Raw genomic sequence first — 26382 nt, 5'->3', positions numbered from 1 at the left:
ACTTGATCTGATTTTGTTTGGCTATTGAAGTTTAGCAAGATCAATTAGGTCTGTCGATTTGGTCCATATTTCAAATCAGAGAATTAATTATGCAGTACACTTAATATGTGATGCAATACACAATCACAACTTTAATAGATACAATTGGAATCAATTCGAATCAAATCTGAATACGAGTTTACTTGAATTCATTATAACTGGTTTGAATTAAATTTAAGCTGATCAACTATGTCATCAAAAAATGTTGATAAGATGAATATTTTCATCAGCAAAATAAATAATATAACTGTCAAAATAAAATTTGAATCTGTTCAAATCAATCCAAATTACAGAATATGCTTTAATACTAAGTTACATACCTACATCATTTTTTGGCTTACAGCTTAATTAGGGTTAAATTCAAATCGAATCAAACTTAAACTCATCAAGTATGTCATCAAAAAATGTTGATAAGATGAGTATTTTCATCAGCAAAATAAATAATATAACTGCCAAAATAAAATTTGAATCTGTTCAAATCAATCCAAATTACAGAATATGCTTTAATGCTAAGTTACATACCTGCATCATTTCCTGGCTTGCAGCCTTAACTAAAAATTAATTACCAGAAGGTGATAACTACGTGGCTGGCTCCACAGTTTTCCACATTAATATTTGGACATATTTATCCGTAGAATCACGAAATTACCACTCGTCTTCTCTAGTCTCCCGTCTCCCCACCGCACCCACGCACAAACTCAGCTGAAAAAACCAGATTGAAATTTCAAAAATACAAACTCAGTATACGCTCAATTGTCGAGTTGACGACTCGCTCCTCCACCGAGTTAACTCATCATTCATCATCAGCTTGCTGCCTCAACAGGTCAGTCATTTTTTTTTTGTCACAACACGTCTCTCGTTCATCATTCTTGTCGGATCCAATCAGATCCGAATTTCGCCCGCAATGCTGTTCCATCTCAGTCCTCCCTTTCTAGGGTTAGTCTTATTTTTGTTAATCGCATATTGTCTTGCAGATCGGGACAAAAAATGTCCCAATTCGACCGCTTTAGTCGGATTGGAGTATGAGTTTACTATGGTCTAACACCAATTGGGAGGTGTTCTCTCAGTGATCAAAGATTGTTCGTTTAAGGTTAAGGAATTCGATATGTTAGCGGGGATGGATGTGTACTGGTGGAGCATGAAGGCTCCCAATTTCGGTAACTTAACGGAAGGATTCAAAGTCTCCGATCCAAAACTCAACCAAACTTACAAAAAGCCACTTTCACTGTCCGTTTGTTTGATAATATTACCTGGGATCGAATCCCCGTGCTTGCCATTTGGGGCGTGCACTCTGCGTCCAGTTTTGGACACGTAGTGTTAAACGGGTCGGATTTGAAACCCATTTGGGGCCCTGACAAGCCGCCGTTGCCGGAACAGCACCGAACTGAGAAGGTGCCCACAATGTTTAATAACTGCAAGGTGTTGGACAAAAATTATAGGATTAGGTGGACTTTGGATTTGGATAAAAATTTTGTTGATATTGGTTTAGAGGCTGCAATCGGGATCCAGAAATATATGGCTTTCTGGTGGGCTGACCAGAGTAAGGGTACGAGGCTTATGCTGGGTTCTGATGTGGTCGTTACAGGTTTTACAGAAGAAGGAAGACCTTTTGCGGAAATTTTTTTGTCTCCGACTATAGTGAATGTTCTTTTAAGAGAGATGGTTCTGTTTTGGGAGTTTGTCCTGATTCAATTTACCAACGAATTGACCCGGGTGGGCTCATAAGTAATAGTAACATACTTTATGGGCACAGAATAGAGGGGCTGTCTTTTATCAGATGTAGGAGGCCGTTAATATCTGATGATACGAAGTATGATATTTCGGTGAATTATACTGACAACATGACAGTTATTTGGGCGATGGGGTTGATGAGACCACCTGATGCTCATATACCTTTCTATCTTCCTCAAAATCACGGGGGGCCAAAAGGGTGGACTTATGGACATTTGGTGCTCAATATTTCAGAGCATGAGAATAATTGTTTAGGCCCCTTGGATGCAAAGGACAAGGAAGATCAAGATTTGATTATAGCAGATGCAAAAGCTCTTCTTGTTGTTGTGACCGGTGAGCCCAAATCCTCCAAAGTGTTTTATATTAATAAGGAGGCACCAATGTTGAGAGTGGAACGAGGGGTGCCTGTGAAGTTCTCAGTACAGTACATCACTTCAGATTTGCTTGGTGGGAATGCAACATCAAGCAATAGTATTGAGACTATCTATGCAGGAGGGCCAGAAGCTGAAGGAGTTCCCTCTAGTTTGAAGGAATTGGTTTGGGCTCCAGATAGGAATACACCTGATCAGGTGTACTATCAGTCTGGGTTTCAACAGAAAATGGGTTGGAGAATTGACGTGGTTGATGGAGGTTTACTGGACATGTACAATAACAGTGTTGTTTTGGATGATCAGCAAGTTACTTTCTTCTGGAGATTGTCAAAGGATAGAGAGTCAATATCTATTGCAGCTCGTGGTGAGAAAAAGAGTAATTATCTTGCTATAGGGTTTGGCACTAGCATGGTGAATACTACGCTTATGTGGGTTGGATTGACAGTGCTGGGAAAGATCATGTTAATTCATATTGGATTGATGGAATGAATGCTTTGAGCATGCATCCCACAAAAGAGAATTTGACTTATGTTAGGTGCAAGTCAGAAAATGGGATCATTACATTTGAGTTTACTTTTACCTTAAAACCACTGTGCCTTCTAGAACCTAAGCCAGAGTGCAAGAATATTGTTGATCCAACAACTCCCCTGAAAGTTAATTGGACAAGGGGTTTGAGCTGGACAGATGGACATACTACTACAGAAAATATGCATTTTGTGAAGAGTCAAAGACCTGTCCGTGTGCTGCTTATGCATGGTTCTGCAGAGGCAGAGCAGGATTTACAGCCAGTTTTAGCTGTGCACAGCTTCATGATGTTCCTTGCCTGGGGTATATTGCTTCCAGGTGGAATATTGGCTGCTAGATACTTAAAACATGTGAAGGATGATGGATGGTATCAGATTCATGTATACTTGCAGTTCTCAGGTTTGGCAATTGTCTTTCTCACCCTTATTTTTGCAGTGGCTGAACTTCAATGTCAGCTCATTACATGTTAAGTTTGGGATTACTGCTATAATATTTGCTTGTATTCAACCAGTCAATGCATGAGTAAGGCCTAAGAAACCTGATAATACGGATATAGTTTCCCCAAAAAGACTGATTTGGGAATACTTTCATGTCATTGTTGGAAGATCTGCCATTATTGTAGGAATTGCGGCACTTTTCAGTGGTATGAAGCATTTAGGAGACAGATATGGAAGCCAAAATGTTCGTGGACTTATTTGGGCTTTAGTTATATGGTTCCTTATTTTTGCTTCAGTAGCCGTGTATTTGGAACTCCATGAAAAGCAGCGTAGGAGAGAAAAACTTCATGAAAGAGGCAATTGGGTTTTGGGTAACGTTGAGGAAGATGATTCTACTGAACACTTGAGTCCAACTAAGGTCTACGTAGAAAAAGCTCTGCAACAGTCTGGAAACCTGGAACTTCAGTTAGAGCGTTTGGACAGGTAGATATATTTGATAATTGTTATAATTCTTTCATACGAAAACATTTTCTACTCATTATGGAGATCTCAGTCACTGTATTTTCTTTTACAAAGTTTTTCTTTTGGTGTAAGAGTGGGTTACTGATCATTCTTCTTGTCTCCAACCATAATAGGAGTAATTACAATACGTGAATTTTGTACGCTTCGCATTGTTTAAAATTTTAACATAGTGAAAAGTGATATCACTATCTTCAATTCTTCGAAGCTGATTCAAGAGAAGCTTCTCTTTGCATTATAAACTGGTTTAGTGTGTACTCCTGTTTGGATTGTTGAGTAGCTTAGTACTGGTGGTGGTGGTTTTAAGAACTTCATTCAACTTAAGTGACTTAAAGAGCCTTAAATGTAAGGCACTAACTATTTATTAACTCCTCGGTGCTTCATTCATTTGATTTGCATTGTTAATTGCCCATTCACTTGTTTGCATACAATTTGAATTTGAACTGGTATACTTATGCCATATGTGTTGTTCTTTTGTTATGCATCTCATAGGGTGTATCTAATACAAAGCTTTTCAAGTTTGGATCGATGTTCAACTCAGTTTGAATCCTTTTTCTTCTTCGACATTACCGCGTTGGAGTTTATTTACATTTTAAATAAAAACTAGTTGTTGTTATAGCTACACCTGAATCGAGATTGCTCAGTTTTGAAAGTCAGTTTAATTTAATTTTGTTTAGGTCAAAGTTGTTCAAGTTTTTTTGAAACCATGCTAAACTTAAGTTAGATGGAGTTTGGTTTGATTCGGCTCGCAAAAATGGATAGTTCAAATTTAAATCGATTCTAAATGGACTCGTAACTTGATTCAAATCACATCAAAAAATTATTAAAATGACATTTTTTATTGTAAAATGATATTATTTTGTCAATAAATTATAAACTCAAGTTATGACTCTGAGTTGAGTTTTGAATTTTGATCTAATATATCAAACTAAACTCGAAAATTATGTGGTCCTTGCCCGCTCTAGATGGAAGTCCGCAAAAGTCAGGCTTGGCCAGACAGGATCCATCTGGGTACTTCTGGGTCAGGCCTGTCCTTAAAATCCTAGGCCGGCCTTTAAAAAATAAAGAAGCCCAACCCAGGCCTGGTCTTACCTTATTAATAATATTAGTATTCGCCTTAACGACCACTTCTAACTTGGTTTAAAATTGTTGTTGACTTCCTCAAAACCATGTCGATTCCTCATAAATAATCAATTAAGGTTATGTTTGATTTGAACCGAATTAAAATAATATTTTATTTAATATTAATTTAAATTTAAAAAGATTAATTAAATATTATTTTAATATTAATAAATTGATATTTAAACTCGATTTAAATTAAATTTAAATGGGTTTATTTGAAATGTTTAAATTGATTCAAATGCAATTCATTCATTTTGCACTTAAATTTGAGTTAAAAGAATTTAGATAGGATCCATTATGGAATGTAAATCTTAATAAATAAGGTAACTTTATAATTATACTCGTTTATATATTTTTATTCGTAAAAATTAAAATATCATCATAACGAGTCTTAAATATTAAATTGTTTCTAACAATGTTAAATTAGATTTTCCTTAATCAAAATACACCTTTGATTATCATAACTTTCAATTTGGAGATTTAAACATTTTTCATATACTTAAATTATTTTATTCAAAAAAGCAAAATTTCACTATCATTCACTTCTATTAATACTATTGGTTTAATTTTTCCATAAACTATTTTTTCACCTTTTTTTATAAATTACAAAAATACACTTAACAGTTTATATAAATATCAATTACAAATATATTTACACTAATTTAAAATTTTATCAATTAAAATCATTGTTTAGACCTTTGAAAAGAAAAGTTTTCAATTGTCTATTGGGATAGAAACAGTCGAATGTGGAGGAGTGGCACATGATTGATAGAACATGACACAATAACCAAAGAGATAAGACATAGTCATGACCACATCTACTTTTAAAGAGATTAAGATATGATCACAATAAATGGATTGAAGGATGATTGGTGAAACCGATTGATGTGACGAGAATGGATGAAGAGACGGCTAATGATGAAAGAATAGAGGGAAAAAGGAACCATAAAAAGTGAAAGGAAAATTAAAAGCAAAATAAATATGAAAAAAAAAAAGAGAAACAGTAAAATTAAATATATTAATAATAAATATTAATTTAAATACCAATAATAAAATTATTTTTTTATTAAATATTTTTAAATTAAAAATAATATCAAGTCAAATTATAAAATATTATTGTTAGTACTTAAATTATTACTCAAAAAAGAAAATAAAATAATCTTTTCAAAATGATATTTTCTTTTTTAGGTAAAGGTTTTCACAAACAAAATCAATAAAATGTGAAAATTTGAACATTTTGTACTTAACGATAAGTTTAGGCAGGAGATTTCATTTCTATAAGGCCAAATGATTATGTCCCACTATGTCTCACTAAAGTTTGAATACAAAGACAAATATATATATATAAGATTTTAAAAATTCAAATACTCACCTATAAACCAACTATTGTTAATATTTTTTATTAGAATAAAGGTTAAAATTGTCTCATTTTTTTCTTTCGAATTTTAAAAACTCGCATTTCATCTTAACTTTGAAAAATAAATTTTTTCCCCCAAATTCTTAGGGTTTTCTCCCTTCTCTGACGATGACAGTTACCATCTACACCTTTAGCTAGACTATATGTCTTTGTCTTTGTCAACTTTGTTTCCATTCTAGGCGGATAACTAAGCTAAAAGTGGAGATGATGACGATTATCATCACTATCACCAGGGGGGAGGGGAAAGAAAATCCTATGGATTTAGAAAAAAAATGTTATTTTTTCAAAGTTGGGGTTGAAAGTGAAATGTAAATTTTTAAAGCATAAAATGATAAGATAAAATTATATATTTTTAATATTATTAATAAAATAACGATTTTAACCTCAGTCATGATATGAAATTTTAACTGTAATTGGTCTATAAATAGATATTTGAGTTTTTAAAACTTTATAGATGTATATTTATCTTTATATCAAAACTTGGGTGAAAAATACTCCATTGGCCTTTCCATAATTTTTCATGACATACCAAATTGTGAAAATACCAAAATACCCTATTAAAATCCATACCCTAACCTTCTATTTTAAATTTTCTAAAAGACCGTAATATCCTTTCCCAATGCACGTAATGACATCTGCTCCCGTCTACTATAAATAGCCTCGCTGTCAGAATATCAGTACTCTTCTTCTCGCCCAAATTTCGGTTTCAGGTTCTACAGCAACTTTTCCTTGTTTGGCTGCTCTGGATCCCGATATCTCACGGTAAATTCATCATATCTTCGAGAATTTCAAATTTATTCACTCATTTCAAGTTCAGGAACTAACTAGCCTTTGTTGAATGCAAATAGTGGCTGGATTTTGATGTCTTTGTACGTGTTTGGATTCTGAATATTATTGTTTTTGCATTTTGTTCTGTAACACATCGTTATTTGGCTTTAGCTCCTTGTATTTTAGGTTCAGTTCTTTGCGAGAATTCGTGTTTAGATTTTGTTTTCTTTCAGTTGTGTATTCGAAGAAATGACAGTAGGCATGTTTTCTTTCCTTTTTTTTTTTTTTTTTTAATTTCAAACACTTTTTCCAGAGCCTTGGTGCTGTGAAATGTTAAAACTATAGTTGCTTATTTGCGAGGTATTTGTTGATTTTATTTGTATTTAGTTGTTTTCGCTAGTGATGAATTTGTGTGTTTGATAGCTTGGATTTGTGCCAATCAGTTTGATGATTTATTAATCTATGATAACTGTTTCACTGTTTTGATTTATGGTTTTTTTGCGCTCTCCACCGTTGGTAAGTAGTTTATTTTCATATTAGTCCAACCTATGTAATCTGTTCACTGTTTTGCATTATAGTTTTTTCGTGCAGTCCACCGTTGTTAAGTAGTTTATTTATAAAGTAGTGATCAGTTTACCTGATTTGGATTATAGGTTTTTTTACGTGCTTTACCATTGGTGATTAGTTTATTTTTAAATTTGTCCAACCAATGTAATCTGTTCACTGTTTCAATCATAGTTTTTTTGCGCGCTTTACCGTTGGTAAGTAGTTTATTTTTAAATTAGTCCAACCTATGTAATCTGTTCACTGTTTTGAATTATAGTTTTTTCACGTGCTTGCATTGTAAGTAGTTTTTTTTTTTAAATCAGTCCAACTCAGGTAATCTGTTCACTGCTTTGAATTATATTTTTTTTCATGCGCTTTGCCATTGGCAAGTAGTTATTTTCAATCAGTCTCACATTAAGTTTTCTAGGTAGCCTCATCACTTGCCGAAACAAAATTATTATTTGTATTTTACTTGATTTGGAGTTATATATCTAATTTGTTGTTTTCTTCCTTTTTTGTGTATTTAATGAAATAAGTTCTACCAAACTAAATATAATTAAGTTCTCACTATATTTTTTCAGATAGCTACATCGGGATAAACACATTAAATTATTATTTATGTGGATACCCTGCCTTTTGAAAGGAGACTTAAATTTATTTCATGGATCTTGTATCCATTTTACTTTTTAATTTATTACCTGGGGGTTTTTAACCTAGAAGATGTAACTGAGGCAATTTCCACATCCAGTATAAAAGATCTTCTTTATACTTATGTTTCTTTCTTGTCTTATTTATGCTATTTGTTTCATACCTGATTGACCCTGCCTCCAAATTTGCTCCTTTTTCTGTTTTCCCTTTCCTCTGATATTTGTTTATTGAATTATGTAACATTGCTTTATCTCTTTGGAAATACATAATAGCATGTAAAGCCTCACCAGGTTTCTAGGTCCCTTTATTGCACTTTGCATATTGACCCATTGTACTTTACCCTCGTCAACGCAAATGAATGAAGTCTTAGCAATCCTTGTACATTTTGAAAAATCTATCATGTCAAGTATGGTGCATTACCTCTGGCCAAAATCCAACTGTTTCTTCATTACCTTTCAATTAGATGTGAGGATGTCTGAATAGGATTGCTGGCTTTGGTGACGGATGATTTAAGTGCATTTTGATATGATATGGAAGTCTGCAATTTTTATTTGTAGAAATTACTGCATGAGTGCTTTGCTTCATAAAACTGACAGAAATTCAGAATAAATTAAATATTTTGCCAAATTGCTTTACATAACATATTGTGTCATGAAGTTTGCATTGTCACAGCCAGCTTGACTGTAATGAGGTCTCCAGGATTCATAACGAATAACAGAGTGCATTTTTGTTAGGTGAAAAATTTCAAGGTATTAGAACAAGTATCTCAAAAGGTATTGCAGTAGAATATCAGTTATATTCTCTATAAGCTTCATTTATATTAATAATTGTTAACATGCTCATTTCTTTTTGATTTAGGAACTGAAGTTTATCAGGAAATTGATTGCCCATACCAAATCATAGAACAGTATAAAGTTTTAATCTGTTTTATTTGATTAAGTTGCTATTGAAGTAACCATTGTATAATTTCTGTTTTATTAGATTTTATAACGATTTTTATCATAAAAATGATTACCATAATTTGACCTGATTGTTTACTTGGATAACCAAAATGAAGTCTCGAATATGGTTTCTGGTGTGCGTAATTATCTGTATAGCTGCCATTCTTCATTTAGTTGTAAAATTTTGTGTTTGACTTTTTCATGAATTTCTTCCTCTGATCTTTATGTTTATGGTATATGTATTTTCTTAAATCCAAAATTTTATAGTTCTGATGCTTCAATGTATTCAATTTGTTCTTTTAAGTTGTTTGAAACAACTTTTAAATGGTATATAACTTTCATATAACCCAAAAAGAGAAGAGCTTGTTTTCATTTGTTCTGCATGCTGAATTTATTTCAATAACTACCTCTAATATTCTAAACTAAGTGCTTCTGATGCAAAATGATATAAATCTTGGGAGAACCATACTTTAAAAGCCAACTATTGAGATTAGAGAACCCAAATCCATATAAACCTCACATTAGAAGCTTATACTTTTCAATGTGGGATCCAAGTCTCAAAGCCATATGATGTGGATCAAAGCAGTGAGATTTGTCAAGGTAGAAGGCAAATTGGTGAGATATGATAATGAGAAGACAAGCTGTTACTAGAGGAAGAAGCATAGAAGTGTAAAGGAAAGGGAAAAGCGTAAGTGAAAGAAAGAAGAGAAAAGAGCACAAAGAAAAAAAATTACTTTCCAATTTACCCACCTTGAAGACAAGGTGATGGTAATGATAGGATTAGAAAATAATGCAATTGAAATCATGATTAAAGACTATGATAGGATTAGGAAATAATGGAATTGAAATCATAATTAAAGATTATGATAGGATTAGGAAATAATAGAATTGAAATTATAATTAAAGATTATGATAACATTATGAGTGAATTAGTTTGACTGAATCAAGGAATTTAAGAAGTTTGAATTAGATTAAGATTTTAGGATTTGAGAGAACAAAAGGGGGAACAATAAGAGGAATAAGGGGGAGAAGAAAAATATTGTCATTTAGGCAACTTAGAACAGGGGCAACCTCTTAGGGGTTAATTGGGAGGTCTCTGATGCCTTGAATGGTCAGAAGGCTCGGACTCCTCGAATTGCCAGTTTATCTATTGTAAAGCCCCATTATCATTAAAAGTGTTTCTGTTCTCTTTATTGTTTGCGTTTTTGCTGTTTTTTGGTGGAATAATTGGCACAATCATGATTCAAATAATGTTGTGCTGTGTTAACATTCATACTGTTCTTATTAATTTTTTTCTTTTGATGGAATATCATATCTTTGGAGATAAACACTGCTAATACATGCTAAATTTAGTAACAGGGAAAAAGATTTTGTCCTAAGCAATTTTGACATTTCCCATCTAAGTAAAACTTACAGCCAATGATGCGTTATTTAAGTGGCTTCGAGTATTAAGCTTCTTACTTAGTTTAGTTAAAAAGTTTCTGTGTTTTCATATAAGACATTTATATAATTGTTTAAAGCTTGAGTTATGTTTAGAGTATCTCTATCCTTAGAAATAGGGTGGAGATTGAGGGTTGTAGGTTCAATATTTTGCTTAGGTTTTTATTTTTAGTTGTCAAATAAGAAATTTATGATTCTAAACATAATAGAAACAGTAATGGTTTAAGAGACTCTAATCGTTTGTGGGCAGTGCTATTGAAAAAGTGAGAGTTCACATTAGTAGATGGAGGACAATATAGGGGAGCTATACGTTTGTTTATGAAGCTATTGATAGACAATATAGCTGTAACAAGTAATTATTAAGTTTTTAATTTATGCAGTTATATCTAACTTGCATTTTTATACCTTTTTATTGAAGAAATGCTGCAGTTGATGTAGTTTAATTGTGAATTTCATAAACAGTGTCAGAAACCATAGATATCATTTGTGTTTCTAAAATTATCCAATGGTTGGGATGCTAGCTCATAATGTAATTACAAGGGCTTGGGTCTCTACTTAATTACCTTGAATTATAATGAGCTGATATTTTAAGTTTGAAGAATATGCTGAGTTAGTGGCTTTATAACATTTGTTGTGTTAATATATATGCTATAATTAAAATTCATTAACAGTATTGATACAATATTAATGCAAGGGGAATGTGCTAAATCAAGTTTAATTAGAATGAATGTTTTTCCCAACTTGTAGTTTTAAACGCATGCTAGTTAGGTATTTCATGTTTCATAAATGATTCAATGTTCTGTTTAACTTGCAGAATATGACTAGCTTGGTTGAGAGGCTTCGTGTTAGATCAGATCGAAAGCCACTTTATCATTTAGATGAATCAGATGATGATGTTGATTTTGTGCAAGGGAAACCTGGGGCTACTCAGGAAAAATTTGAAAGAATAGTCAGGGATGATGCGGTATGTTGTTTATTGATTCTTTTGCTTGATATGTTTGTACTTCTTGGATCTATTTTTTTCTTCTTTGTTCCTATATGGAAGTTTTTTTAGGTGTTCAGTGATGCTGATTGTTTGATTTCTAAGGAAAAAATGTTTTCAAATTTATTATTTTGTCTTGTTTCTGTGGATTGTTTGCATGAGGTAGTGGAGCTACTTGTTCCTTACGTAAATTTAATTTGTTGTACTTTTGTGCATTTTACTTTGGTTTTGCCTTGGGTATTCTTTTAGAGGTCCTTAGGAGCCATGATTATTATCTGAGTGTCATGTTCTTCAAATTTTATAATTTATATATGTTCTTTTGTTCCAGTTGAACTTAGTTATGTTGGTTTTTATATTTTTGCTGAATCTTAATTATTTTTTAATTCTCAGTGTGAACCACTCGTATCTTTGGAACTAAGACATCGTTGCTTTTCTTCGTCCTAGTCTAGTCACTTAGAGCTTTTTCATCTAATGCTTCAACAAGGTTGGTCTCTGCATTTGGATTGCTATAGTTGATGTTTAACCTGATATGGGAACATGCAAAAGGCAGTTATTTATGGTTTGAATTTTCTTGAAATTTGTGGTTTTCACCATTGCTTGGAGCATTTGAAACTTATGATAGACAATGGCTGCAGGCATAATTTGGATGTTTGAAAATGTCTGATTGGAAACATTTCATATGTCTTCTCTGTTCCAATACCTTTGGAGAATTTTTTTATATTGTTCTGAAGTTGTGTATGTACTTGTACTGAGGCTATAAATCATAAGTCTTCTCTACACTTTTAAGACTTTTCTGATTTAATATTAACAGAAAGATGATTCATGTCAAGCCTGTGGAGAAAGTGAGAATCTTATGAGCTGTGATACATGTACTTATGCATACCATCCTAAATGTTTACTTCCACCGTTGAAAGCACCTTCTCCTGGCAGCTGGAGGTGCCCAGAATGTGTATGATTTCATCTTGTGCTGAGAGTTGTGTTTATTCTCATCCAACTAGTTGTTATTACTTTTGGCAAGAGCTGAGAATCAATATTTTGCGTCTACAGGTTAGCCCACTGAATGATATTGACAAAATATTGGAATGTGAGATCCGTCCTACTGTAGCTGATGATAGTGATGCCTCTATGCTGGGCTCAAAGCAAATTTTTGTGAAACAATATCTTGTGAAGTGGAAGGGACTATCTTATCTGCACTGCACTTGGTGATTATGGCTTATTGTGTTCATTGAATTGAAGAGATTCACAAAGGAGGGGACAATGTTGGCCACTGCTGATCACCCCCCCAATAAGAAAACATTCATTGCATAAATTAATAGCAATTTACAGAAATTTCTGTGGTTTGACTACTTTTTTTTGGCAAAGGAAGTTAGCCTTTGCTGAAGTTTACTTTGTGTTTCTTTTTAAAATTATGCTTTTGTTATTGACCTTTTAGCTCATCTGGGTCTTTAGTGTTTTGCTTCTTGTTTGTCAGCATTATGTGTGTTTGTGTGTCTTTTTATTTTCTCTGCAGTGTTCAGTGACCTGCTAGTTGTGTTTTCTTTCATCAGGGTACCTGAAAAAGAGTTCTTAAAAGCTTTCAAGTCACACCCTCGTTTGAAGACTAAAGTAAACAACTTCAAACGCCAGTCAAACAGTAATACCGAGGATGACTTCGTTGCCATTCGACCTGAGTGGACTACTGTTGATCGGATTCTTGCCTGCAGGTTTAATAGTTTGAAACTTCTATATACACATATCCATTGGTTCAAAGTTTGTGTTTCTGCTTTGTCTCTTTGATCTCTCTCAATATGGGTAAAAAATTTTAGGTTACCTCAGAATTTGATTAGGTTCGTTAAGGTTCAAAAATTTTAGGTTACCTCAGAATTTAATTCACCAGCATTGGTTTCAATGCTGGTGAATTATGACGTGGAATCTGTTCTTGCTAAGTTAAGTCAAAATCATGCATGGTTCTCTCATATGATTCAGAATTTAGATAAGTGAAGTTGAAATCTTGTGAGAAAAAAATTATAAATTATAAAATATGGTACTTCTTATTTCTTGTTAGGTTAATATTTTGTTATGGTGTTTATTTTTTACTACGGTTTTGTTGTATTTTCATCTATACTGTGAAATTTTGACCTGTCTTAACATGGTTTGGTTGAAACTTTGAGATGTTGCAGGGGAGACGATGATGGGAAGGAATACCTTGTGAAATATAAAGAACTTTCTTATGATGAGTGCTATTGGGAATTTGCATCAGATATATTGGCATTTCAACCTGAAATTGAAAAATTTAATAAAATTCAATCAAGGTCTTCCAATAAACAGAAGAACACCCCTCAAGATGGTGCCAAGTCCACAATGAAACTAAAAGAATTTCAACACTGTGAACGCAGCCCTGAATTTCTTTCTGGAGGTATAGGATTTTGTTTGATGTATTTTTCAAATTGATAGCATTATATGATATTTATGTTTTGTTTGGCTTGATCATCATGGAATTTTAAGGTTTATTCTGTTGTAACTGAAGGCTCACTACATCCATATCAGCTTGAAGGGCTGAACTTCTTGCGTTTCTCTTGGTCCAAACAAACACATGTGATACTTGCTGATGAAATGGGTCTTGGTAGGTCTTATTATGTTTGTTTGAGCTCCATTTCTTCATTTTTACTCTCCGTTTGTTGAAGAGGGAATTCATATATTCATCTTGGTGTCTGCAGTCTGGACTTCACCAATGCATTTGTTTCTGTTTCATTGCAGGAAAAACTATACAGAGTATTGCTTTTTTGGCTTCTCTTTTTGAGGAGGGAATCTTGCCACATCTAGTCATAGCTCCACTTTCAACACTTAGAAACTGGGAACGTGAATTTGCAACTTGGGCTCCACAAATGAATGTTGTATGTACCTTGGTGCTTTTTAACTTATTACAATTCTTTTGCTCGTTGAAGTATCCTGAATTAAAGTTAAATTTTGCAGGTCATGTATGTTGGTTCTGCCCAAGCTCGTGCTGTTATAAGGGAATATGAATTTTACTTTCCCAAAAACCATAAGAAGATCAAGAAAAAGAAATCTGGTCAAATTGTTAGTGAAAGTAAGCAGGATCGAATAAAGTTTGATGTCCTCCTAACATCATATGAGATGGTTAACTTGGACACTGCATCTTTGAAACCAATCAAGTGGGAATGCATGGTATTTTTTTTTGGCTTATTGAGTTTGGTGTTATCCAAGGTATGATCTCTGTTAATGCTAATATTCAAATGTAGATCGTTGATGAAGGTCATCGTCTGAAAAACAAGGATTCAAAACTGTTTTCTTCATTGAAGCAATATTTGAGTAAGCATCGTGTCCTGTTAACTGGAACTCCTCTTCAGGTGGGTTGTTAATTATTATGGTATGATATATCAAAGGTTATTGCTGATATATGTTGCTATTTTTCTTCAATGAAAGTCCAATAATCACACATATTAATGCGCTCTAATTTATCATAAGAACAAATTTCAAATGATATATAAAAATGCATAAATTTCTGGGATCCTTTATATGGATAATATGTTTCACAATTATGCATCATGTCATCTCTTCGTACTCAAGACCTAATGAAGCCTCTTTTAACCTGTATCCAATTCTGAACTTAAAAGGAAAAATATGTGTGTTGTTTTGGTTTAGATATCTTGGGCTGTAAATTTTTCGTAGTTCTGTGCAATTTTAGTTCGTTTCATCTTTTTGTTTTCTTCCATATACATATAACTGTGTTTGCTGTTTAAAGTGTCTAAGTTATTGCTTTTGAATTTAAGTGCTTATGTCCACATTTTTTTCAGAACAATTTGGATGAACTTTTTATGCTCATGCACTTCCTTGATGCTGGAAAGGTTAGTGTGATGGCTGATTTGTTGAGACATATTTAATTAAATCAAGATAGGTTGGGAGAATACTTACACAAGTTTGAGGAGAAGTTTGTTGTATTTGATGTTAAAATGTTTGCAGTTTGGAAGTCTGGAGGAGTTTCAGGAAGAGTTTAAGGATATCAATCAAGAGGAGCAGATTTCAAGACTTCATAAAATGCTAGCTCCTCATCTTCTTAGAAGTATAAATCTAAATCTTTCTCTTCTCATACAATTGTGCTTTACCTGTCCCCTTTAATTGCTAATGCTAATAACTTCATCCTATTACCATGTGATCCTGTTCATGGTTTATGATAGCTTGCCAATTGATCACCATGTTGCCTATGTTTGATCTTTAAATTACTATAATGTTTAAGATTTTGAATCTTGGTAAGATTGTTGGAAAAGAGAATCACTAAGATGAACTTTGAATTTCTTTTTGCCCCTTTTCTCTTGTAAGGAGAAGAAACTAGATCTTTTCAAATTAATGCAGATTGTGACTATTTGTGATGTATTGTCTTCTGTGATATTGTTTTGCTATTATCATTTTTGTGGGTATGGTTGTTGGCATATGTTGCTGATGGAAAACCATGTAATTGGCATTTCTCATTGGTACGTGTATGTAACAACTCTAGTTATGATTTTACCTTGAATGTTAGTGCTTTTTCAAGAGCAGAGCAGATTTATCTTCTTATTTATGCAAAGGGCTTAGTTTGATTTCATTTAAAAGTAAAATCTGCATCTTCCTGGATGGCTATAGATCTTCTAGACCAAGATCTTGAACTGCCTTGTACATTCTCACTGTCTTTTAGTCTTAATCATGTTGCTGAGTATATGATTGAAAGTGCTTTAAATGTCAATGCAGGAGTGAAGAAAGATGTCATGAAGGATTTGCCTCCTAAGAAGGAACTCATTTTACGTGTTGAATTAAGTAGCAAGCAAAAGGAGTATTACAAGGCCATTCTCACTCGTAACTATCAAATACTAACACGACGTGGTGGCGCGCAGGTAAGGTTGTATGTTTTAGTGAAATAAGCCTGTTTTACTGGGTTTGACTTAATGACTGGTATTTTTAAATGTTTTTTGTATCAGATTTCCTTGATCAATGTTGTTATGGAGTTGCGCAAGCTCTGTTGTCATCCTTATATGTTGGAAGGAGTTGAACCAAATATAGAAGATACAAATGAATCTTATAGGTATAATGCTAGAGTTAGAATTCTATTTAATAAATTTGGGGACACTTTTTTATTTTGGTTTTTGAGTAGGTTAAAGATATGTGCTGGATTTAAATTACTGAGTTTTTGTTTCTGCATTCTCTTTACTATTTGATAGACAGCTTTTGGAATCTTCTGGAAAATTGCAACTCTTGGACAAAATGATGGTAAGACTGAAAGAGCAGGGACATAGAGTTCTCATATACTCACAGTTTCAGCACATGCTGGACTTACTGGAAGATTACTTAACTTATAAGGTACAATTATAATATCCTTCATTGTTCATTAATAGTTTGAATACCGTAAACATTTGGTGCAAATGGATAAGTAGTTTCATTATTATTATTATTGTTCTTTTTCAGAAATGGCAGTATGAGAGGATAGATGGAAAAGTTGGTGGAGCTGAAAGACAAATACGCATAGATCGGTTTAATGCCAAACATTCCTCCAGATTTTGTTTTCTGCTATCTACTAGAGCTGGTGGCTTGGGAATTAACCTTGCTACTGCTGACACAGTTTTTATATATGACAGGTGATATGTTTTGACTTTAATATCTGCTTTTCTTCTCTTTGTATAAATAGTAAGCATGCTGGTAGATTATTAGGCAGTTATACATTGATGAGGCATGTGTTTAGATCTTGTGGAACCTTTGCGAATTCATCTTTTGGGAGGACTTAATTAATATTAGTAACCTGAGCATGTGGTTTCTTGCATTCAAATTTGTGCTGGTAATAGAATGCCTAGGAAGTCCATCTGTTGTGGTGAGATTTTGTCATTTTCACAGGGCATTTTCTGGTATTGTGTATGTGTTAATGTCTCTTGTTTTTTCATTATTAGTTTTATAATTCAGATAGCTCTGGGGGCTTTATTTTAAAATATTAATCTCACTCTTTTGTGCTGACTTGACTGTTAAATTTTTTTAACTTGGATAGTGATTGGAATCCTCATGCTGATCTACAAGCAATGGCTAGAGCTCATCGACTCGGGCAGACCAACAAGGTTGAAGCTTAAGTTCTCCTTAGAGATACCACAGATTGTTACTGTTGCTTATTATTTTATGAGAAATATTGTTTTTGTATCACAGGTGATGATTTTTAGGCTCATAACTCGAGGAACCATTGAAGAAAGGATGATGCAGATGACTAAAAAGAAAATGGTTTTAGAACATCTTGTTGTTGGGAGGCTTAAGGCCCAAAACATTAATCAGGTAACAATCTTCTTTTAATTGATGTTGAGGCTTTTTATTTGAATAATGCTATACTAATATGGTACACATTTTTTAATCTTTTTGTTGGACAGAAGTTGGAAAAATAATGATTTCAGTGTTTGTGATGGTTGATAAAGGGTTTGAGTCTTATGCTTTGGCTATAGTTAATTATTTGTGGATGGCTACAGAATGAGGTTTAGGATCAGTATCATAAAAAATCTTCACTATATTTTTAAAATTTCAGATGGTGCTAGGTGGTTATCCAATTTGTCAGAGATCTCTCCAGTTTCTAACAAGTTTCAGGGAACTTCTGATTGATTTTAGAGGGAGCCTTTTGACAGATTTAGAATTGCCAGGGGAGATGTTGTTCAAAGAAGACCTTTTGTTTGGACCATTGCCCTTGGTAAAATCAACACAGTTGATGTTATTCAAAGAAAGTTTCCAGCGGGTATCTATCCCCTTCTTGTGTCTTGTGCAAAGTTAATATGGAAACTACAAATTATCTCTTCTTGAATTGTAGTTTTTCTCTTTAAGATTATGATACAAACTTCTCCAAGTGGCAAAAATATGTGGGTTATTCTAGCCTCTAATAGTGAGTTCCTTTTAGAATACAATTTTGGTTGTTGGAGGAAACAAGGACAAAATTTAGTGGAGTTGTGCTATTCTAGCAACAGTTTGGGTGATTTGGCAGGAAAGAAACAAAAGAATTATTAAGATAGATGAGAGAAAGATATTTGTATTTTGTGTAATTGAGTTTGTTTGCTTGCTTGTCTTTGGGCTTTGGTCTCTAAATCTTTCAAGACACTGCTTTTTTCTTTATTCACTTAGATTGATGATGATTATTGGGTTGATTTTTTGCTGCTGGCATTGATTTTTGATCTGTCTGTGGCTTTTTTTTGAGTTGATCAGCTTGCACTATGGAGAACTTTTGTGATCCATTAAATGTATCTTAATTTTGTGAACAACTTGTTCACTCTTGTAAATGTTCCTAGATTTCTGAATTGTCCAGGTCCACATGTCTTCTAAAAGGTAATCATTGTAGTCAACCTTAGGTTTAAGGTTGAACTTGGGTGCACTTGTGTTATGTGATCTCTAGAACCCTTTCTTTTATAATATGGGTTGGTTCCAGAAAACTATGAATTACAGTAGTTTCTTTCCTTAGATTCAACCTAATTCGTTGAGCACTGCTCGCTCTTGCATTTGCTGTTGTTTTCTTCCCCATGTAAGCCACATGTGTGAGTGTGTATAAACGAGAGTGTTGTGATCGCACATTTTGGACAAGGACATAATCTGATAGCTTTATGAAAATTTGAAGAGTAAAAAAAAACTTTAGCATACTTCTTTTTTTTCTGTATTCATACAGATTGAGATTCTGTGTTGATTTAAATTTATATCTTTTGTTTAATCCTCTGGTTTTTTATGTTATTTTGAGGTGGACTGCTGGTTCACAATCTTTGAATATTTTCCTGTGATTAATCTATGTAGTTACATGTTTTTTCGCTTTTTGAACAAAAGCAAGAAAAATTCTAAGTTTTAGTTCATTTTAGGAAGAGTTAGATGACATCATCAGGTATGGCTCAAAGGAACTATTTGCTGATGAGAATGATGAAGCAGGAAAATCCCGCCAAATTCATTATGATGATTCTGCTATAGAAAGGTTACTTTGGAAATTGCTTGAAATCCATAGTTTATGAAGCTTGAATAAAAGCGTTAAAAACTTTCTTTATTTTTTGTTTCTTTCATAGGCTGCTTGACCGTGAACAACTTGGAGATGAAGAGGCTCCTGTGGATGAAGAAGAGGAAGACGGATTTTTGAAGGCTTTCAAGGTTTTGTTTTCATTACAAATTTACACACATTAGCATGCATGTGTCCTATATTTGATTAGTTATGGTTCTTAATTCTATTAAGAAAATTAAAAAATTTGGAGTTTCGTTGAATTTCTTAATTGCTTTTTCCAAATATATATTGTGTACACAGGATTCATTAACCTTGATAACAATGTTTTTACTAAAAAAATTTGTTTTTTCAAGGAAGTGGATCAGCCTAGTGCCAGGTTTCTGGCATGAAAGTATACCAGATTTCACTTTGGTGGAAAGGACCCATGTTTTTTCATTTTCACCCCGTCTTTGTTTTTTTATTTTAAGCGAAGGCTTGCCCAAGAGACTCAAATGTCTAGACACCCTTGTTTTGATCATGTGTAGTTCGTAGTTATTAATATCTGATGATACACGATATGTATTCTACAATATGATACGATGCAAGTGAAAAACGATACGTATTATAAAGTGTATCGAATTAATACGATATAATGAATATATTGTACGATACGATACATATTACTAATACGGTTCGATACACATTTTTAGAGAATATGATAATGTAGTAAGATTGCATATGAGAAAATTTAAATTTTTATAGGTGTTTATAATATTTTTCAAAATGATGACTTGCCAATTAGAATTTTTTATTATTTTATTTTTAAAAAATGTATCATACGATATAATACGCGATTCGACTACGATGGTGTAGTTTACAATCTTGACATTGTCATTCATGCATCAAGGGTATGGTTGACTGCTTTGAAAACAAAGAGATTATTATACTTACCACCTACCATTTTCCCTCAAAGGAAAAAATCCTACTGTTTTTGTTAAATAAATCCAAGAACAGCAGTGTGTAAGCATATAAGTATTTGAAATAAATCTCTGCAAATTCACTTACTAAATCTAAAGGATTTAGAGAATCCAAAGCATTAATATTCAAATCTAGGTTATATTCTTCATTTAATTTATGGTCTATTATATCCTTATTAAAGAGTATAATATGGAGAAAAATGAGCCACGTGTCGTTCTTGCTGTCTTCCGTTTTTTCCTTATAAGGATTTTACCTTTGTTTTGTATAGGTTGTAGTTTGAGGCTTTTATATAATAAATTGACTGTTGTAGGATTATCAAATTTTATTGCAGAGTAAACTGTTTGTATTGCTTTACGGTTGACTATAGTACATTGATGATGGTAGGCTTTTATGCTTAAACATTTTAAGCTATGCCTATTCTGTTTCTTTGCATACTTGGCTCTTGCTTTATGGTTTCTTAACAATGTCAATTTTTTTAGGTGGCAAATTTTGAATATATTGATGAAGCAGGGGCTGTAGCAGAGGAAGAGGCTCAAAAGGAAGCCGTGGAAAGTAAATCTGCCCCGAACAATTCTGAAAGATCAAATTACTGGGAAGATTTGTTAAGAGACCGATATGAAGTGCATAAAGTTGAAGAATTCAATGCTTTGGGAAAAGGAAAAAGAAGTCGTAAGCAGGTTTGTTGAGGTTTGGGAATTTTATTAGTTAATTAAAAGGGAAGATTGTGACTATTAGTATATGTTATGCGTTCTTGCTGAATAATGTATATTTTTTTACATTCAGTATTTTTTTCTCCTTTTTCTTTCTTTTGGCACATATATATATTTTTCTATTCTATTATAGGGCAAGGCTTATTATGCCCTCTCCTAAGTAGGTGTTATTTCGTATCTTCTTATCCCCTCGTCCCATTGATGTTTAACCACAAAAAGACTTTATACTGTATTTCTATGTGTTAATTGACATATTGGATCGATTAATCACTTGTGAAGTAGGCTTAACTTGTGTTCTTTGATTTTTTCAGATGGTATCTGTTGAAGACGATGACCTAGCTGGTCTAGAAGATGTAAGCTCAGATGGTGAAGATGATAACTTCGAGGCTGACTTAACTGATGGTGATACAGCATCATCTGGAGCTCAAACTGGGAGAAGACCCTACAGAAAGAAATCTCGAGGTCTTTCTTTTCTGTACCTGTTCAACATTAATGATGATTTTTTATGACTGTTTTTGTGCATATTGTGCTCATTGTGACAAAATCTTTTGCAGTCGATAGTATGGAACCGTTTCCTTTGATGGAAGGTGAAGGAAGGTCGCTTAGGGTGTTGGGTTTCAATCAAAACCAGAGGGCTGCATTTGTACAAATTATGATGAGGTTATCTCCACTGCCTTATCAAATCTTGGTTCTCTAATCCTATGTTACATTACTTGTTCATGCTGTTTGTCTAGTTGCCCCCCTTTTGGCTCTTTCTCTTTTCCTGTTTCTGTTTATGTAGGTATGCTTGTCTGCATCTTTGTCGTTTTCTTTTAGGATTTGGAGTTTGTCTTATATTAGGTTGTCGATTGCAGATTTGGAGTTGGGGATTTTGATTGGAAGGAATTTGCAGCTCGCCTAAAACAGAAGAGCTATGAAGAGATAAGAGAGTATTCAACATGACCTTTGCTTCTTATACTTTTCACTCATAGGCTAGAGTTATAGTGTCATTTATGCTCGGAATTTTGTCACTATTTGAAACATAATTTATTTATTTTTATCTTATGATAATAGACTTGCTTACATTTCACACTAGTGAAAGTGGAAGAGCATGGTTGTCTTCGTTGTAGATCCTTTGTATTTTTTTGAAACACAAAAATCCATAAACTTTTCTCACGTGTTTACTAAATTCTAAACAAGTTCTACTTCTAGACCCTTCACTCTTGATAGATCGGAAACTTGTGTAATATAATATTTGAAGTTAGTGGAGATTTGAACCTTTAACCTATTATTTGAAATTAAGGGCATTTAGTACTAAACCAACTGTATTATAACTGGAATCTTAGTTCAAAGTTTATTCTAACTCCATTCTTTTTTTAAACCTCTCTTTGTTTTTTTTTTTCTTTTTTTCTGTGATTGAGGGTGACAAATCTTGCTTTCATTATTATTGTCTTTTGCTTTCGATTATTTAACCTGTTCTTTCATTCTTTGGTAAAGTACTAACTGAAATTATCATTATTTTTGGTTGATTCAGCTATGGGGTTCTTTTCTTGACCCACATTCATGAAAAAATAACCGACTCTCCGACCTTTTCTGGTATTTTTTTTAATGGCTCTTTGTTTTTATTTCCTCAGTTTGCATGCAACTAACCATTTATTGATATTAATGTTCTTTTCTTTAGATGGTGTTCCAAAAGAAGGACTTAGAATTCAAGATGTACTTGTCAGGATAGGAGCCTTGGTTTTAATTAGGGATAAGGTAAGTTTTTGAATGGACATTTAACAATCATGTCAAATACATTTGCAGTAGGGAAATAACTGTATTTTTGAAGGGAAAAGGATGAAAATAGTGGCATTTTAATTGGGGAGCTTTTTGGGGGTAATTTTTGCAAATATGTTTTGTTTTGATAAAAGAGGTGATATTATATATTCTGAGTCCGAGGCAAAGTGTTTTTTTGGACTCTTTTGATAATAGGTGGAAACCCCTCAGGATTTCATCTTAACTGTGGTATACTGTCCATAATTGTATCTCCTTTGAATCATTATTTATATATTTTCCTTGTTTCGTTTTCATATTACCTCAATTTTGGGACTTTTTTTCTTAATTTTTTTATGTGCTATGCAGTCCATGGTTGATTCACTGAAGACATTATGTTGTCTTTTTCTCTTGCTAATTTTATTTTGCATATGTTAATGATAGGTTAAACATTCATTGGAAAAGCAAGGCCCTCTTTTTGAAGATGAGGCTGTGTTGCGTTACCCAGCACTGAAGGGTGGAAAATTTTGGAAAGAGGAACATGATTTATTATTACTGCATGCCGTACTGAAGTATGTCTCCTTCATTTTATAATATTTGGAATGTCCATCTGAATTATAATCGCAGTTACTCAATATGTTGGTAGAACTTAGGCATGCATTGGTTGGAAATAAATTCTTTTTATGGAATTGTAAACTGCATCAGTTAGCAACTTAATTTTCTTATTGTTCTTTCCATGCTGGATGCAATCTACATTTTCTTTTTTTGGCCTCTGTTCACCCTGCTATCAGAATGTCGAGCTATAGAGTAATGCTATGTGCACCTAGAATGAGTACCCATGATGATGTGTTTGATGCTGTCTCCATCCATACAATTCTCAAATTAGAATTTTGTTTCTGTAAAATGTGAATCCTTTTAATGTGATAGTTACTGAAGTGTATCATGTCACATTCAGGTAGATGGCTGGAAAAGTTAGGATACTTGACAAAAGTACTGTTCTAGGAATCTGATTGTGGCTTTTGTATCTATGACAATATGTAGACAAATTTTATCAAATCATTAAATTTGATTGTTTATTTGTCTTAAATATTTGGATTATGAATATCTTTGTTTTTGTACTTGTTACTAACTTAATGAATTTCAAGGCATGGGTATGGAAGATGGCAAGCTATTTTGGATGACAAGGATCTGAAGATTCAGGAGGTCATATGTCAAGAGTTAAATCTCCCAGCAATAAATCTACCCCTCTCTGGACAATCAAGTTCTCAATCACAAAATGGTGCTAATACAGCCAATACCGAAATACTTGGTATTGGAGCTCAGGGAAGTGGCAATGTTAGTGATTCTGCAGGTGATGGTGTTCAAGGGACAACTGATGTGGCAAATCAATCACAGCAACACCAAGATTCTTCCATACTTTATCATTTTAGAGATATGCAAAGAAGACAGGTTGAGTTTATTAAGAAAAGGGTGCAGCTTTTGGAGAAAGGCCTTACTGCAGAGTACCAGAAAGTATACCTTGTAAGTCCATTACGTTTGACATATATGTATATACTAAGATAAAAATAAATGTATGAAGTTGTGGCTTATAACTTAAGTTACTATTAAAACTTCACTTTTATAGAATGCATCATGATTGTCAATGCAGAAAAAATAAATTAGAGAAGTTTAAAATAGTGGATTCATGATAAGTTCAGTATGGATTACACAGAGAAGGTTTTTTGACTCTGCAAAGGTTAAACTTAAATATTTCTTGTAGCCTGAACTTATATTTAATGTTTCTAATTGTGTAATTGTTGGAATCCATTGCCATATGGTTGTGATATGGCTATAAATTAAATCTGGTTTCCCTTGTTTGTGTCCAAAGGAGAATTTAAAATCAGCTGAGACCCCAAGTGAAGATCTTGAGAGTGAGCAAAAGAATACAGCGAAAAGCTCTGTTGAGATTGATGCCCAGATCACTGATCAGTTACCTCAAGTAGAGGCAATTGGTAAGTTTTGTTACATATAAAACCTTTTTCACTATAAACAATGGTATCCAAATTTCAGTCTTTACATGTTTATAAGTATGTTCTTGTACTTCTAACTTTATTTTTGCCCTTGTAGAGTTCGTTATTGACTTGGTTTTAGTGAACTCTTTACTGACTTGTATTCATTGTGTGCAGCACCTGAAGAAATATCAGCAGCTGCCTGTGATGGAGACTCGGATCGATTGGAAATGGCTAGGCTATATAATAAGGTAAAACATTTTTTTTAACAACATTGGAATTATAGCTTAATTGATAAATTATTTCCTTGCCTAGCGGCAGGATTAGTCCATATTGGTGGGTCTTGGCAGAGGTGTAATCTAGTAGACCTTAGCCAAATAGTATTTGGTATGAGCTGGACTCGGTTATCTTAAGGCAGAGCTTAAGCTTACTAAGCTGGTGGGATCTCAACTCGAGCTTGAGACAAGATTGGCTGACTTGAGCTCGACTCCAAAAATTAATTAAAACCCCTTAATTTTTAAATTATTATGTATAAATCTCATAACTTATAGAATTTAATCAATTACTCTCTATATTTAAAGTCAAAAAGGAAGGATTTAGGGGTGTTGGTGTAAGATTTAATATTTTTAAGAACTTATTGATATTCTTTATGTTGGGCAGGTGCACAAGGTACTAGAGGAGAATGTTGATATTGTCCAGACATCCACTACAAACGAGCCAGCAAGTCTTAAATTGAAGACGGGCCTTCAACCGATTGAAGCCATTTCTGATGATTTTAACTGGCTTCTCTCCAAGCTTCCTCTGGACCAGCAAATGCCAAACTCAGAGGGACTGTCACTGGCTGAGACTCAGAGCACTTTTGCAGATCCGAGTTCACTACCCATGCCAAAAGATAAGGAGCCTGATGCTGTGGTGGAAATTGAGATGAAGAGTGGAACAGCAACTGGAACTGACATCGCAATGGAAGAAGTTAAGAATAACGCTGACACCAAAACTGATGATGGAAACCCAGAGAAGTCGGAGCCAGGGGTCCTTGTTTTGGATGATTAAGGTACACAAACATCTCAGGTTGAGTTATTTAGCCGGGAGGACTTTTTATGAGAAATGAGGGAATAAATTTTGCAGAACTGTAATCGAATAATTATATCATTGGCCACCAAGTCATGGTGGTCTTTTGAAGACCTTTTTTATTTATAAGAAACTGTTTCTTATCAGAAAATGCATGCATTATGGAGTTACTGTGTATCACTAGTTAGTCATTTCCATAATACTTGTGTGTTTTAACCAAGCAATTTTGAGCTAATCTTAAGTTGGTCTTGTTTAGACTCGGCCATGATTGAATCAAAAGCTGTAACCATCTAAACTTAAATCAACTTAAACATACCATTCATCTAGTTTGAACTAAAACTCTAATTTGATTTGACATTGAGGGTTTATTAGCATCTATCACATTAGAGTTCCCCTTGTTCTCCAACAATTAGTCTTTTTCTCTCCAATGATTCTTCCTTTCTTCTAACAACTCTTCTTCTCTTGCCACTCATCATTTTCTT

General features: G+C 33.5%; 1 protein-coding gene and 1 pseudogene across 5 annotated transcripts; both read left to right on the top strand.

Moving 5' to 3' along the window:
- The first annotated feature begins 470 nt into the window (after window positions 1-470).
- LOC123199948 lies at window positions 471-3829 on the top strand (annotated as a pseudogene).
- A 3014-nt stretch (window positions 3830-6843) lies between these two features.
- On the top strand, window positions 6844-26051 carry LOC123200992 (CHD3-type chromatin-remodeling factor PICKLE-like). Of its 5 annotated transcripts, XM_044616423.1 has the most exons (32): window positions 6879-6923; window positions 8796-8872; window positions 11319-11468; window positions 12298-12435; window positions 12534-12688; window positions 13034-13189; window positions 13646-13881; window positions 13993-14088; window positions 14223-14359; window positions 14439-14651; window positions 14726-14833; window positions 15281-15331; window positions 15447-15546; window positions 16209-16351; window positions 16436-16539; window positions 16676-16814; window positions 16920-17089; window positions 17491-17557; window positions 17643-17765; window positions 19313-19422; window positions 19511-19592; window positions 20880-21077; window positions 21422-21572; window positions 21665-21770; window positions 21965-22039; window positions 22624-22685; window positions 22771-22847; window positions 23289-23416; window positions 23990-24365; window positions 24712-24835; window positions 25010-25083; window positions 25493-26051. In XM_044616423.1, the coding sequence occupies exons 3-32, from the start codon at window positions 11322-11324 to the stop codon at window positions 25880-25882; spliced, it is 4236 nt and encodes a 1411-aa protein (XP_044472358.1). In that variant the 5' UTR covers window positions 6879-6923; window positions 8796-8872; window positions 11319-11321; the 3' UTR covers window positions 25883-26051. The 5 variants fall into 5 exon arrangements, with proteins under 5 accessions (XP_044472359.1, XP_044472358.1, XP_044472360.1 ...); XM_044616424.1 differs by lacking the exon at window positions 8796-8872 and having other exon boundaries at window positions 6844-6923; XM_044616425.1 differs by lacking the exon at window positions 6879-6923 and having other exon boundaries at window positions 8808-8896.
- Window positions 26052-26382: the final 331 nt, after the last annotated feature.

The sequence above is a fragment of the Mangifera indica genome, chromosome 17, assembly GCF_011075055.1.
Source record: "Mangifera indica cultivar Alphonso chromosome 17, CATAS_Mindica_2.1, whole genome shotgun sequence".
In the NCBI taxonomy this organism is placed as follows: domain Eukaryota; kingdom Viridiplantae; phylum Streptophyta; class Magnoliopsida; order Sapindales; family Anacardiaceae; genus Mangifera; species Mangifera indica.
Note: the sequence above shows the minus strand (reverse complement) of the source record. Positions and strands in the feature narration are given on the sequence as shown.